Genomic DNA, 16,410 nt, shown 5'->3' on the forward strand with positions numbered 1-16,410 from the left:
AAGCATCTGCTAAATGGCAAAATGAATTAATTAATTAAAAATTAACATAGATATAGACCACTGTTAATCTCACATAGATATAGAACACTGTTCACCTCGCATAGATAGAGAACACTGTTAATCACACTGTTAATCACATAGATAGTGAACACTGTTAATCTCACATAGATATAAAACACTGTTCATCTCACATAGATATAAAACACTGTTCATCTCACATAGATAGTGAACACTGTTCATCTCACATAGATAGTGAACACTGTTCATCTCACATAGATAGTGAACACTGTTCATCCCACATAGACAGTGAACACTGTTAATCTCACATAGATAGTGAACACTGTTCATCTCACATAGACAGTGAACACTGTTAATCTCACATAGATAGTGAACACTGTTCATCTCGTACTGTTTACATCTGAAGCTGTGCATACGACGAATCAACTGTGATTTAATTTGTTGCTATGGTAACATTCCCAGGTGTTGTCCTGCCAGCCCAGCCAGCTAGCGACTGGACAGCTAACAACTCCACCGGTGTGTTGATCTTAATATTGTTTACATGTTACATTACAATGTCATGTGATTGACATGTTACATTATACAACAGTTAGTTCCGACCAAGTAATTTGATTGGACAAGAGGCATTCCATGAGTGCTGATATACAGTATAACAGCACTGGGACTTTTAACTATATGTATCACTCCGCCGCACAGGTGTTCTATTAAATGACCGTTAATACAAAATAGCTAGCCTGCGGATGTTTGTGTTCAGGTTACTAGACAACAGTGCAGTTGAAGTTAAGTTAAGTTGCCCCCTCTGCTTGGAACACACAGATTTACAGGGATCACAACTGGTCATGACGTGATGTGTGATTCCTCCTCTTGTGTTTTTCCTCCAGTTAACGTGGCGTTGGAGGGAGTGGCCACTCAGTCATCAGAGCATGGTGGTCATGCTGCTTCTAATGCCATCGATGGGGAGAGAGGATCCTACAGCCACACTAGGCGTAACACCAGCCCCTGGTGGACCGTGGACCTGCTGGGTGTGTACAGAGTCACTGCTGTGTCCGTCACCAAGGGGGGGCTGCCGTCACCAAGGGGGGGCTGCTGTCCTGAGAGGCTCGATGGAGCTGAGATCCACATCGGTAACTCACTGGAGAACAACGGCACCAGCAACCCCAGGTTATACATTAATTACTTCCTGTCTGACAGGTGATACATTCATCACTTCCTGTCTGACAGGTGATACATTCATCACTTCCTGTCTGACAGGTGATACATTCAACACTTCCTGTCTGACAGGTGATACATTCATATGTAAGTAATTTAAAATGTGTATTATCTGAACTAATACTGTGCCCTCTCCCCCTCTCCCCTCTCTCTCTCTCTCTCTCTCTCTCTCTCTCTCTCTCTCTCTCTCTCTCTCTCTCTCTCTCTCTCTCTCTCTCTCAGATGTGCTGTCATCTCCAGCATCCCAGCAGGACAGACCTCCACCTTCCAGTGTAACAACATGGAGGGTCGCTACGTCAGTCTGGTCATCCCTGGCAGGGTTGAATACCTTGTTCTGTGTGAAGTGGAGGTGTATGGCACTCCTGCAGGTAACATGAAGTAGTTATTAAGCCCTATTCTTGGTAACATGAACTAGTTATTAAGCCGTATTCTTGGTAACATGAACTAGTAATTAAAACCTCTTCTTATCCACCTAATTTTTCTGGTTTTCTGCTCGAAATGACATGCCCACAGTGAATATAGAATATCTCCACAATCACAGGGGCCTTCATAATGATATTGTTATCAAATGAAAGCTAACACCTGTGGGGTGGCTGTAGAAGTGTCAGAATCAAAATCTATGTTACTGTGTCAGAGCAAATAGAGCTAGAACATTATAAAACATCTCAAATTCAGTCTCTGCCTAAAAAAACAACAGCTTTTACAGTGAATATCACCGTGGAAACCTGATAACGAAGCCCAAATCATCTAGGAATCAGTACTCCAGGGTCTTATTAGTACTTGTGCCAAAGTCGATGCTAGTAATGTGAGCAAATGCAACTTTGTACCTGTTTTAGTACAGGTATGTTTAGGCGGACACCTATATGTTTAGGCCATTTGGAGATATTTTGGCACCATCTTTGACCTTTGACCTTTCTCATGTATCAGATTTCTTTTTTTTTTGTTTTTGGGGGGGGGGGGATTTTTTGGGGTTGGCCGACCAATGGTATGGAAATTCGGCGTTGAAACCGGACATGACACATTCTCCAGTTGGAGAAAACTGGATGTGACTTAGGCCGTGTTTACCGTCTCGGGAAAAAAATGGTGGCATCGTATAGCATGCAAAATTGTGAAAAAAATGTGATATCGATGAAGAGAATTGATCGAGGTAAACTCTTTATATCACTTCGGATGCCGATGGGGGTCCGTTGGCTCCTATGAGGATAAGCCCTATTCTTGGTAATATGAACTAGTCATTAAGCCCTATCCTTGGTTGACATGACTGACATGTTATCATGTTAGTTGATGTGATATACTATATACAGGGATCACAACTGGTCATGACGTGATGTGTGATTCCTCCTCTTGTGTTTCCCTCCAGTTAACGTGGCGTTGGAGGGAGTGGCCACTCAGTCATCACAGGCGCGTGCTGCTCCGAGAGCCATCGATGGGAACAGAGACCCAGACTATAAGAAAGGATCCTGCACCAGGAGTAGACGTGAGACCAGCCCCTGGTGGAGAGTGGACCTGCTGGATGTGTACAGAGTCACTGCTGTGTCCGTCACCAACAAGATATACAATCCTGATAGGCTTGATGGAGCTGAGATCCTCATCGGTAACTCACTGGAGAACAACGGCACCAGCAACCCCAGGTGATACATTCATCACTTCCTGTCTGATAGGTGATACATTCAACACTTCCTGTCTGACAGGTGATACATTCAACACTTCCTGTCTAACAGGGGATACATTCAACACTTCCTGTCTGTCAGGTGATACATTCAACACTTCCTGTCTGACAGGTGATACATTCATCACTTCCTGTCTGACAGGTGATACATTCAACACTTCCTGTCTGACAGGTGATACATTCATCACTTCCTGTCTAACAGGTGCAGAAGCTGTTTGAATACGTCTTCTGTCCTTATCCATGTCAGTGCATATGTAAGTAATTAAAAATGTGTATTATCTGAACTAATACTGTGCCCTTCCCCCCCCCCCCCCCCTCCCTCTCTCTCTCTCTCTCTCTCTCTCTCTCTCTCTCTCTCTCTCTCTCTCTTCTCAGATGTGCTGTCATCACCAGCATCGCAGCAGGACAGACCTCCACTTTCCAGTGTAACAACATGGAGGGTCGCTACGTCAGTGTGGTCATCCCTGGCAGGACTGTATACCTTGTTCTGTGTGAAGTGGAGGTGTTTGGAACACCTGCAGGTACCATGAACTAGTCATTAAGCCCTATTCTTGGTAACATTAACTAGTTATTAAGCCATATCCTAGTTCACATTAGTTCTGAGTCCATTATACAAAATCCCTTTCTTTTTGTAAATACTAAATATTCTTTCAACTAAAGAAATATCAGTAAAATTCAATCAAGTTTTACTTGAAATGTACTTATTTGGAAAAGGTTGTTTCTACCTGATCCGAGCATGTTGCATTAAAAGATGAGCAGCACATCCTGGCAGGTTGCCCAAAGCCCGTAGGCTGTGGAGAAGCCTAGCCTAAAAAGTGACAGAATAAAAAGAAGGAAAGAAAGAAAGAAGAAATGTTATGTAATATTAATAATAACAATTTCCGTGTTGAGTTTGTTGGCTTTAAACCAGCAAACAACTTTACATAATTCAGACAGTGCCACCCTCTGAACTGAACATTCAACAACTACCACTGCAGGACCCTCAACTGTGCCGCCCCCTACTGGACATTCAACAACTACCACAGCAGGACCCTCAACTGTGCCGCCCTCTACTGGACATTCAACAACTACCACTGGAGGACCCTCAACTGTGCCGCCCCCTACTGGACATTCAACAACTACCACTGCAGGACCATCAACTGTGCCGCCCCCTACTGGACATTCAACAACTACCACTGGAGGACCCTCAACTGTGCCAACCTCTGCTGATCATCCAACTACTGAACACCAAACACCAGAGAACACCACACCTGGGAGCCAGACTAAAGGTACGTCTATGAAAGTGCTTTCTAGTCCCGGGTATTAGGCTTAAACCTGTGTCTGGTAAACATTTACAATACCCTGAACCCCCCCCCAGATGAGCTAGTCCTGGTTGACGAGAGCAAGACCTGGAGTGACGCCCTGGACCACTGCAGAGCCAGGGGCATGGACCTGGTCTCCGTCTACAACGAGACCATCCAGGACTGGGTCGCGGCCGCGGCCAAGACGGCCTCCACCCCTCACGTGTGGCTGGGCCTGCGCTACGCCTGCGCCCTGGGCTTCTGGTTCTGGGTCACCGGACAGTCCAGCTGCTACACCAACTGGGCCCCGGGCAACGGGACCGGCAGGGAGGAGTGTGGGAGTACAGGTGTGGGAAAAAATTATTTAACACTACAACAGCCGTGCCTATTTTACCTACTAGTAGAGCCGCCTTTTTAGAATGTAAATCTGCTATTTACACACAGAGATCACTAGAGGGCACTTCTTTTTTTAGCCTGCCTCCTGCACAGAAAAAACTGCAAAACAGCTTTATACTATCTTATCCTGATGTGATTTTGAAAATGTAAGGATACTGGGTGGTAGAACGCACATATCTAGGAAAAGTCATGAAAGGAGGGTCCTGAAATTTGATCGAGTGCAAACATAGACTTTTTTTTTTACTCACAGGACCCCTTGATTGATTGATTGTAATCAATCCTCACGGCTCTTCTAGTGTTAATACAATAAATATGTGACAATGTTTACTGAAGACTGTGTGAATGACCAGAATGCAGAGCAGGATACTCTCATGTGATAGACAGAGGTTTTACCACTACTGATAAGCAGAGGGCTTCGGAGGAGAAGAAGCGGCTGTTCCTTCTCTCTCTGTGACAGTAATGTCTACTTTGACCAACAGTTGAGCCTACCATAGCCAACCCCAGGACAAACCGCCCACTGATGTTGTAAACCTATAAATATGATCAACTGGGACGGCCCCAGTTTGAGCCATTGTACTGAGAAGCCCATTTTTGTTGGCCAGACAATCGCTCCTTCTTGCAAGAATTGAAATAAATACTCTTCATGATTTGATGAGTCTCAGTCTCCTGGTTACAAAGTTTAGTATTCTGTGTATTTGAATCTGACAACAGGAGCGATGGAGAGAGGAGGAGAGCATCGCTGGGTCAGCCTGCAGGAGACAGAGAAACTCCAGTTCATCTGCAGCAGCAGTGAGGGTGAGTTTGGGGGAAATTATTCTCTTGTGATTTTATTTATTATTTATTTTGTTTTCTGCTGTCTGTCAACCCTCCTCTCTCTGTCTTTCCTTCATATCGTTATCATGGTGGTTAGAGACGACAACTTCATCCAATTTTGTTCTCGTTCGTTTTCAGAATACTAGAACCTGCCTCCTTCCTGTTCCAGAGCAACTGGACTCTGACCCTTCACACACACACACACACACACACACACACACACACACACACACACACACACACACACACACACACATATACCGTACATACATACATGCATACATTTCTAACTGAAATAACAATTGTTTCGCCGCTAGAATAATGTATTATTTTATTGATATTAGAATTATACTACTTTTTGTTTTAAAAATGTACAGTGTTTTGTGTGACATGTTCTTGATTTTAAGGATCGGGGTTATGAAGTAAATCAACTCTAAAGACGTTATTGTTTTCAGAAATGTAGTAAACACAAGTGAGAGAGAGCGCAAACTTCCTGTATGTGCAAATACTTGGCCAAATAAAGAACTCTGATTCTGATTCTGAGATTACATTATTTTATTATTTTATTCATTATTAAGATATCATTTGTGTTTTCTCCCTGCCCCTTTTTCCCTCCTCAGACAAATTATTAGAACTGTGTACCTTAACAAAAGTGTTTGCCAATAACTTCTTTATTTGTAAAAACCTGCTTCATTTCCACTTGTTAGGACCAGATAACTCCACATACTTCTGTCCCAAAACACTTTGATTTGAGAAAGTAACAACACCTGTTTTTCCTTGGTTCTCTGTTTGACTTCGCTCCAATTAACAACCAAGTCTGTTGCAGCCTTACAACACATCAAAGAAATGTGTTTACTGCACGCTGTGAGCAGGGTTCGAACCTGCGCGGGGAGACCCCATTGGATTTCAAGTCCAACGCCTTAACCACTCGGCCATCACAGCTAGCTGCTGAACTGCAATGGTACTGACAGTTCTCTCAGATACTTCTGACAGGAAAGGCAATCCCAAAGGCATTGGGAACCGCATTTGTGTTTACGCCATAACTTCAACCCTCCTACTACTGCAGCTCAACAAATGTGTTTTTCTGAATGTCTGTACTCGGTCTGATCACAGCTGTACTGCCTTACCTCCTGCACTGCCTCATCCGTAGTAAAGACAACATCTTCTGCCTGGTCCGTAGTAAAGACAACATCTTCTGCCTGGTCCGTAGTAAAGACAACATCTTCTTCCTGGTCCGTAGTAAAGACAACATCTTTTCCAGATCAAGACACGGACCACAGTTTGCTTATTGAGGAGGCCTGATGTAGACCTTTGTCATCTCACAGAAGCCATGCTGTGAAGATACAACTTACATTAGACAAACACATTGATTTGAGAAAGCAATAGTCTCTCTTTTCCTTCGTTCTTTTTTTTTCTTTTTTTTACTTTGCTCCAATTAGCAGGAAGTCTGTTGCAGCCTTGTAACATATCAAAGAAATGTGTTTACTGCACGCTGTGAGCAGGGTTCGAACCTGCGCGGGGAGACCCCATTGGATTTCAAGTCCAACGCCTTAACCACTCGGCCATCACAGCTAGCTGCTGAAGTGAATTGTTACTTACAGTTTTGTTAGTTCTTCAGTTCTTTTTTGAAATGTGAAAAGAACATGGCCTGACAGGAAAGACAATCCCAAAGGCATTGGGAACCACATTTGTGTTTACGCCATAACTTCAACCATCCTACCACTGCTCAAGGACACAACAGCAGGTAGGACACCTTAGATATGATGCCAGCAACCCTCCAACAGCTGCCCCTGAAGCAGGAGGGAGAACGTCTAGGAAGCCATTATGAGGCAGAGAGAGAGAGAGACACAGAGAGAGAGAGAGAGAGATGGGGGGGAGAGAGAGGGGGAGAGGGGGAGAGAGAGAGGGGGAGAGGGGGAGAGAGAGGGAGGGAGGGAGGGAGAGAGAGAGGGAGAGAGAGAGAGAGAGGGAGGGAGGGAGAGAGAGAGGGAGGGGAGAGAGAGAGACACAGAGAGAGAGAGAGAGATGGGGGGGAGAGAGAGGGGGAGAGAGAGGGGGAGAGAGAGGGAGGGAGGGAGAGAGAGAGGGAGAGAGAGAGGGGGAGAGAGGGAGGGAGGGGAGAGAGTGGGAGGGAGGGAGGGAGGGAGGGAGGGAGGGAGAGAGAGGGGAGAGAGAGAGAGGGAGGGGAGAGAGAGAGAGAGAGGGAGGGAGGGAGGGAGAGAGGGGGAGAGAGATGGGGGGGAGGGAGGGAGAGAGAGAGGGAGAGAGAGAGAGGGAGAGAGGGGGAGAGAGAGGGGGAGAGAGAGAGTGGGAGGGAGGGAGGGGAGAGAGGGAGGGAGGGAGAGAGAGAGGGAGAGAGAGAGAGGGAGGGGAGAGAGAGAGAGAGAGAGGGAGGGAGGGAGGGAGGGAGGGGGAGAGAGTAGAAACAGTAGAAACAGAGAAAGCTGTTGTGGTCTGTGCTGCCATCTAGTGGTGGCTTATGACCCTGCAGCACGACACAAGAGACGACACAGGCCTGTTTCTTATCAATAATTCCTTTAATAGGGAGGAGGTCGTCGTATCTCTGTACAAATAGATACATCACACCAACATCTGAGTCTTCAGGGGTTTGACCTTTGACCTGCATCTCCAGGTAGCTGACCTGCGTGTGTCACCAGTTGTTCAGCTACTGAACCATCTGCTCTGTCCAGTACAGCAGGGTGGGGGGTTTGGGTCAGACAGTCTGCACCCCCCTCCCCCCCCCGCCCCCCAGGCCAGGGTGTGGGGGTGAGGGTGGGGGGTATCGGACAGGACGTCTCCTGGTTTGTGCCGAGGCATGCAGAGATCACTGTTACATTGAGCACACACATTCTGGATGAGTACAGTAGAGTACAGTACAGTAGAATAGAGTACAGCAGAATAGAGTACAGTACAGCAGAATAGAGTACAGCAGAATAGAATACAGTACAGTCGAATACAGTACAGTAGAATAGAGTACAGTAGAATAGAGTACAGTAGAATAGAATAGAGTACAGTCGAATAGAGTACAGTAGAATAGAATAGAGTACAGTAGAATAGAGTACAGTAGAATAGAGTACAGTAGAGTAGAGTACAGTCGAATAGAGTACAGTAGAATAGAATAGAGTACAGTAGAATAGAGTACAGTAGAATAGAGTACAGTAGAATAGAGTACAGTAGAATAGAGTACAGTAGAATAGAGTACAGTAGAATAGAGTAGAGTAGAATAGAATAGAGTCGACTAGGGTAGAGTACAGTAGAGTACAGTAGAGTAGAGTAGAGTAGAGTTGAAAACAGTACAGTTGTACACTCTATGAATGTTCTACGAAGGCCCTATGAATGTTCTATGCATGTTCTATGAATGTTCTATGAATGTTCTATGCATGTTCTATGAATGTTCTATGAATGTTCTATGAATGTCCTATGAATGCTCTATGAATGTTCTACGGAAGGCCCTATGAAAGCATCGCCAGGCTTGTGTGTTTCCATGGTGATCTCTGTTGAGAGTGCGGCATTAGTGAAAGGGGGCGGCGCCCCAACTGTCTCTATTAACAACATGTGACATCACAACTCCTCTAAGACAGACAGACAGACAGAGAGACAGACAGACAGACAGACAGACAGACAGACAGACAGACAGACAGAGAGACAGGCAGACAGACAGACAGACAGACAGACAGGTAGACAGACAGACAGACAGACAGACAGAGAGACAGACAGACAGACAGAGAGACAGACAGACAGACAGACAGACAGACAGACAGACAGACAGACAGACAGACAGACAGAGAGACAGACAGACAGACAGACAGACAGAGAGACAGACAGACAGACAGACAGACAGACAAAGAGATAGAGAGACAAAGAGACAGAGAGACAGAGAGACAGAGAGACAGAGAGACAGACAGACAGACATACAGACTTTGGTTCAATCTATGGACTATAGAATGAGGGCAATGGTGCTATTGTATAAGAGACGTCTTGTTGGATAAATAAATTAACATAATAAATAAAATGCACTGTGCTCTTGTTGTTGTTGTTGTTGTTGTTGTTGGTGGTGTTGTTGTCGTCGTTGTTGTTGGTGTTGTTGGTGTTGTTGGTGTTGGTGGTGGTGGTTGTTGGTTGTTGTAGTTTATCTGCCTTCACGGTACCATCAGTCTCACACAGGAGGACGGAGGAGGTCTGAACCGCATTACCCATGTGCCCCCCCCGGCAGTGGACATCTGCAACACATGCTTCCCAGAGTGCATTGCGTCTGAGACAGGATCGGTGTGTCTGTGCGCGAGCGCGCGTGTGTGCCTGCATGTGTGTCTGTGTGTGTGTGTGCGTGTGCGTCTGTGTGTGTGTCTGTGTGTCTGTGTGTGTGTGTGTTCAGCAGAGGCAGCGGCGGTCGCCCTTGGCCACGCCCTCCTCGGAGGAGTGCACCACGCTGGGCACCAGGCCGCTCTTCACCCCCTCCCAGCCCTCCTCCAGGGCGATGTCTCCGGCGCGCACCCTCTGGAACACGTCCCGGGTCAGCTCCGTGAACGCCTCCTCCACGTTCACGGCCTCGCGGGCCGAAGTCTCCACGTAGCGCATGCCGAACGCCGCCGCCATCTTCTCCGCCTCCTGCCGCGTCACCTGACGCTGGGGCTCCAGGTCGCACTTGTGGCCCACCAGCAGGAAGACGATGGTGTGCGGCTGCACGTGGCCCCGCGCCTCCTCCAGCCAGTCGTGGACGTTCTGGAAGGAGCGGCGGTTGGTGATGTCGAACAGGAGCAGGCCGCCCACGGAGTTACGGTAGTACGCCCTGGTGATGGACCTGGGAGGGGGGGAGGGGGAGGGGGGAAGGGGGAGGGGGATGGGGAGGGGTGGGGGGGGGGAGACATGAAGAATGAATGAAGGACACGTTGCCATGGCAACAGAGTTAAGTAGAACAGTAGAGTAGAGCAATAGAGTAGAACAGTAGAACAGTAGAGTAGAACAGTAGAACAGTAGAACAGTAGAACAGTAGAGTAGAACAGTAGAGTAGAACAGTAGAACAGTAGAACAGTAGAACAGCAGAGCAGAGCAGCAGGGAAGGGTTCACCTGAAGCGCTCCTGCCCTGCCGTGTCCCAGATCTGCAGCTTGATGCGTTTCCCCGGCTCGATCTCCACCAGGCGGGAGAAGAAGTCCACGCCCACCGTGGGGTCGGACACCTGGGCGAACCGGCCCTCCGTGAACCGCCGGATCAGACACGACTTGCCGACCGTCGAGTCCCCGATGACGATGAGTCTGAACTGGTAAAGCCATATGGCCTCCATGTCTCTCAGAATCTAGGACAAGAAAAAACATGTCGTTGAACGACCTGTAAGGCCTGAATCATGCCGACAAGCACCTTATCAATAAAGCAGGGATAACCTCCACCTACATCTTAGACCAGCTAGGGACATCCTAAATCTTAGACCAGCTAGGGACACCCTCCTACATCTTAGACTAGCTAGGGACATCCTCCTACTCCTCCTACATCTTAGACTAGCTAGGGACATCCTACATCTTAGACCAGCTAGGGACACCCTTACCATAGACATCTATCCTAGGCATATGTGCGTTCTTTTCATTGCCTATTCTTAGGACGAGGACTATGCCCACAGCAGAAGAGTAGGCTACATCATAGCTATCTATTATCGTAATGTGTAATAGCCTACAACACCTGTGTAATGTCACGTGTGATATTAGGCTGGTGTAGGCCTAGGAGAGGCCGCTCCTTAGCCGCCCAGCCTGCTGCCTGTTCAGAAGGGAGAGATGCCCCCGTGTTGGGGGACCCCATGTGGGTTCATCACCGTTGCAAAGCCGACAGGTGCCGTGCAACAACATAACGTTGCATTATGTGCTACCAAAAAATAATAAAAACAAACACATATAGGCTACACATGAGGCCCAAAAAGTGGACCTTGACAATCAGTTTACCTACAGACAGACACACGACAGGCTAAATCAAGACGATTGTTTGATGTGGCAATAATACCAATAATTTACAATAATAATAAGACCTACCTTGCGTGGAATGAGCAATCAGCGTCTAGCAAGATGCGCGAACCCCCATGATATTGAGCAAGCTTTTCTCTCTGTTATGTAGGTTTGGTACTGAAACAGGCTTGTCTAACCCTGCAGCCGTAAACACAGTCCCTCTCTACGGGGGAGCGATCCTTGTCCTCCCCTGCCCTTCTGCTTGGAGCCAACAGAGGATTATTGCACAGAGAGAGAACTGTACCAAGAGAGGCGGGGCGATGGTGTGAAATAATAAACTAGCCAAAAACGTCCGTGACCGTCACTTTGTCGATGGTTTAAACCCTCATAGTAGTTTCATGTTGAAAGATGGAGAGATGCTGAGTGCGGGTCCTCCTGGATGAAATGGCCTCACCCCGCATCAGCACCATCGGTACCGTAACACCGCGGACAGCAGCGCAGCGACATCACATACCACTACCGTAACACCACGAATAGCAGCGCAGCGAAATCACAACCCCCTTGCCTCACGCATCAGCACCACTACCGTAACACCGCGGACAGCAGCGCAGCGACATCACATACCACTACCGTAACACCGCGAATAGCAGCGCAGCGAAATCACATCCCCTTGCCTCACGCATCATCAGCACCTCTACCGTAACACCGCGGACAGCAGCGCAGAGAAATCACATCCCCTCTGCCTGCCTCATTCCTGATCGGCACCACTACCGTAACACCGCAAACAGCAGCGCGGCGACATTTTACAGCTCTCCCTATGATATGATATGATGACGCGCTTTGCTCACCAGGGTCCGCTAGAGAGACGCACTGAGACTTTCAGAAAAAGTCTTTAAAATACGGTTTTAATACATGGTCACGTCCTGAACGTGGAGTGAACATTGAACAGAGTCGACAGGAGGACAGACAGACAGACAGACAGACAGACAGACAGACAGACAGACAGAGTCGACAGGAGGACAGACAGACAGACAGACAGACAGACAGACAGGAGGACAGACAGACAGACAGACAGGAGGACAGACAGACAGACAGACAGTCTGACAGGAGGTCAGACAGACAGAACAAGAGTCGAAGTAGGGCTGTCGTTAAACTATAAATCCAACGGATTATGTGAAACCGTTAGGAAACTCGTGAGCTTAGAATGAGAAGGTTCTATCTCCGTTTAGGGCAGTTCAGAGATATTGAGCGTCAACGTTTTTACATTCCATTATGTTTTATGAGATGGAACCTTTGTATTTTATGAATTACTAACTCAAACATTTCAACATTTTAAAAATAACACCACACAGGCATTAATAAACACCTAATGGATCAGATTATGTAAAAAACTCAATTTTGACAAAAATGGAGATGGAACCTTATAATTCTAACGTCACGAACTGGCTACACACACACACTGTGACTCACTGGACTGGACGTGTCCCACTGTAGGACTGTGTGGGTGTGGGTGTGGTAATGTCTCACGGCACCGTGACATTACTGCAGCCTGACGGTCTGGGAGGAGGGCAGGGGACAGGCTGGAGGCGCAGGAGAAAGAAAGCTGCTGGACTGGGAACTAATAGAGCTGTTGGCTCTTTGGTAACATCTCCCTTTTCAGCAGCAACACGTCCACGTTCAGAACAACTGAAGACTTTTCGGCTTTTGTTGTTTGTTGTGTAAGACTAGGCTATATTTAAAAAAAAGTTGGTGAGATGAACAACTGGACTTAAGCGCTTCGCATAAAAAGCTGCCCTAAGGCGTCGCCATGCAGAGAGAGCATCTGTTCAAGGTCCTGGTCATCGGGGACCTGGGGGTCGGGAAGACCTCCATCATCAAGCGGTACGTCCACCAGATCTTCTCCCAACACTACCGGGCCACCATCGGCGTAGACTTCGCCCTGAAGGTCCTGCCCTGGGACAGCGACACCGTCATCCGTCTGCAGCTGTGGGACATCGCCGGTAAAGTCGTTTAATGATTCCGTTAATAATAATAATAATAATAATACTACTACTACTACTACTACTACTAATAATAATAATAATACATTTATTTTATAAGGCGCCTTTCATGGTTCAAGGTCGCCGTACAACAACAAATTTAAAAACAGTTACAAAATTCAAAAATACAAAATACATAGAAATTGTAATTCGTTCTCTACCGAAAGTTTATTCGCTTACAATTGTATCAATTCATTAAACAGCAGGGTATCATTCGATTTGAAGGTGAAGAAAGAATCAACTCACACAGTTTAATAAACTCGAATCAACTTTTTTTTTTTTTTTTTTATATGGGCATCGTCAATATCGACCAGCGTCACACACAAAACACTATCCTAGCAGGATGAAAACTAAATAAACTATAAACTAAACTGGCACTAGTCTAGAATAATATATATATCTTTTTTTTTTTTAAAGACATGTGAAACATTATATCCAGTAAGAACAGTAGGCTACAGTGTGATTTAACATCCCCCAGCCTGACTCTGATCACCCCGATCAGCCAGCCGCAGTTATAGGAGTTATACGGTCTTATTGGCAATTATTGTAATGTAGTTTAATGGTGTATAGTAACTGTTTTGTACGGTCACACTAGCCGGTGTTTTAATGTCTGACGTTAGACATGGTCATCCTCCTGTCTCCTCCTCAGGAATGATAGTCTTGTTAGTCTCAGCTGGTCTCATGCTCAGACTGGTAGAGTCACATGAGGGCTATACTTAGTGCCAGGGGTCACTCTACCTCTCTGTCCCTCTCCCTCTCTCACAGACTCTCTACCTCCCTCTCTCTCTCTCTCTCTCTCTCTCTCTCTCTCTCTCTCTCTCTCTCTCTCTCTCTCTCTCTCTCTATCCCTCTCTCCCTCCCTCTCTCACAGACTCTCTACCCCCCCCCTCTCTCTCTCTCCCACTAACCCTCTCTCTCTCTCTCTCTAACCCTCTCTCTCCCTCCCTCTCTCACTCTCTCTCCCTCTCTCCCTAACCCTCTCTCTCCCTCCCTCTCTCAGAGACTCTCTACCTCCCCCTCTCTCACTCTCTTTCTAACCCTTTCTCTCACATGCTCTCTTACCCTCTCTATTTCTCTCTCACACACTCTCCTCCCCTCTCTCTATAACGCTATTGCTCTCTCTCTCTCTATCACTCTCTCTCTTGACCCCCACCCCCTTCTCTCTCTAACTGTCTACCTCTGTCGCTCCCTCCCTCTATCCCTCTCTCTCTTGACCCCCTCCCCCCTTCTCTCTCTCACCCACTTACAACAATGCTAATGAATATTGACCCATTCCACAGTCTGGCTAGTGGAGAATAAGGTTGGTAGACAAGTGTTATGCCTCTGACCCTACTTGTGTGTGTGTGTGTGTGTGTGTGTGTGTGTGTGTGAACATGTGCGTGTGTGTGTGTGTGTGTGTGAACATGTGCGTGTGTGAACATGTGCGTGTGTGTGTGTGTGTGTGTGTGTGTGAACATGCATGTGTGTGTGTGTGTGTGTGAACATACATGTGTGTGTATGTGTGTGTGTGTGTGTGTGTGTGTCTGAACATGCGTGTGTGTGTGTGTGAACATACATGTGTGTGTGTGTGTGTGTGTGTGTGTGAACATACATGTGTGTGTGTTTGTGTGTGTGTGAACATGCCTGTGTGTGTCCCCCAGGTCAGGAGCGCTATGGCAACATGACGCGTGTGTACTACCGGGAGGCCGTGGGGGCGCTGCTGGTGTTTGACGTGACGCGCGCCTCCACCTTCGACGCCGTGCTGAAGTGGAAGGACGACCTGGACACCAAGGTCACGCTGGGCCAGGGCAACAAGCCCGTCCCCGCCGTCCTATTGGCCAACAAGGCCGACCAGGTGCCCAATCAGCTGCCCAAACTGGACGCCTTCTGCCGGGAGAACGGATTTGTGGGATGGTTCGAGACCTCAGCAAAGGTGGGGGTGGGGGGGGGGGGTTGGGGAGGGGCGATGCTAGCACTAAATCGATAGCGCTAGCACTAATGGTGGTCTGATAATGTTCTAATGGTGCCTATTGTAGTTTAACATGTTAATAATTCATAATTATGATGTTGGGTGGGGGGGGGGGACCACACTGGTGTGACCAGGCTGGTGGACAGACAGATGGACAGGACAGACGGACAGACAGACAGACAGACAGACAGACAGACAGACAGGAGAGCAATGTTGACAGTCAGACAGACAGACAGACAGACAGGAGAGCAATGTTGACAGTCAGACAGACAGACAGACAGACAGACAGGAGAGCAATGTTGACAGGAGGGTGTGAGATGGTGACTGTCCTCACACACTCCACTTCACAGTCTCTATCTAATGAGATGGCCAGTAGAATGTGTGTGTGTGTGTGTGTGTGTGTGTGAGTGTGAATCATCTATAATATAGATTCTACTGTATATAGTCTACACTGTATGAATATAGATCAGCTAGCCTCTATCCTCTCCAATCTAACATCCAGTATCTGTCTGTCTGCCTGTCTGTCCGTCCCCCTGTCTGTCTGTCCGTCTGTCTGTCTGTCTGTCTGTCTGTCCCTCTGTCTGTCCGTCCCTCTGTTTGTCTGTCTGTCTGCCTGTCCGTTCCTCTGTCTGTCTGTCTCTCTGTCTGTCTGTCTATCTGTCTGTCTGTCTGTCCCTCTGTCTGTCCGTCCCTCTGTTTGTCTGTCTGTCTGCCTGTCCGTTCCTCTGTCTGTCTGTCTCTCTGTCTGTCTGTCTATCTGTCTGTCTGTCTGTCCCTCTGTCTGTCCGTCCCTCTGTTTGTCTGTCTGTCTGCCTGTCCGTTCCTCTGTCTGTCTGTCTCTCTGTCTGACTGTCTCTGTCTGTCTGTCTGTCCGTCCCTCTGTCTGTCTGTCTGTCTGTCTCTCTGTCTGTCCATCTGTCTGTCTGTCTGTCGGTCAGGAGAACACCAACATCGAGGCGGCGGCCAGGTGCCTGGTGGAACAGATCCTGGCCAATGAGGAGCCGGCGTGCGGCGGCGGCGGCGGCGAGCCGGACGCGGACGCGCTGGTGCACCCTGGGTTCTCCGCCAGCACCAAGGAGAAGCTCCGCTGCTCGTCCTGTGCCAAGTTCTGA

General features: G+C 47.6%; 2 protein-coding genes across 2 annotated transcripts; one reads left to right on the forward strand and one right to left on the reverse strand.

The window, feature by feature from the left end:
• Positions 1-9,753: 9,753 nt before the first annotated feature.
• Positions 9,754-10,665, reverse strand: LOC308174671 (ras-related protein Rab-39B-like; the record flags this gene model as incomplete). Its single annotated transcript, XM_080549778.1, has 2 exons — positions 9,754-10,183; positions 10,451-10,665. 2 exons carry the CDS (start codon positions 10,663-10,665, stop codon positions 9,754-9,756), a joined length of 645 nt encoding a protein of 214 aa, XP_080405904.1.
• Positions 10,666-13,118: 2,453 nt separating this feature from the next.
• rab38c (RAB38c, member of RAS oncogene family) lies at positions 13,119-16,410 on the forward strand (the record flags this gene model as incomplete). Its single annotated transcript, XM_080549950.1, has 3 exons — positions 13,119-13,311; positions 14,991-15,262; positions 16,237-16,410. 3 exons carry the CDS (start codon positions 13,119-13,121, stop codon positions 16,408-16,410), a joined length of 639 nt encoding a protein of 212 aa, XP_080406076.1.

Source organism: Nansenia antarctica (assembly GCF_963989245.1).
Source record: "Nansenia antarctica genome assembly, chromosome: 20".
Lineage (NCBI taxonomy): Eukaryota > Metazoa > Chordata > Actinopteri > Argentiniformes > Microstomatidae > Nansenia > Nansenia antarctica.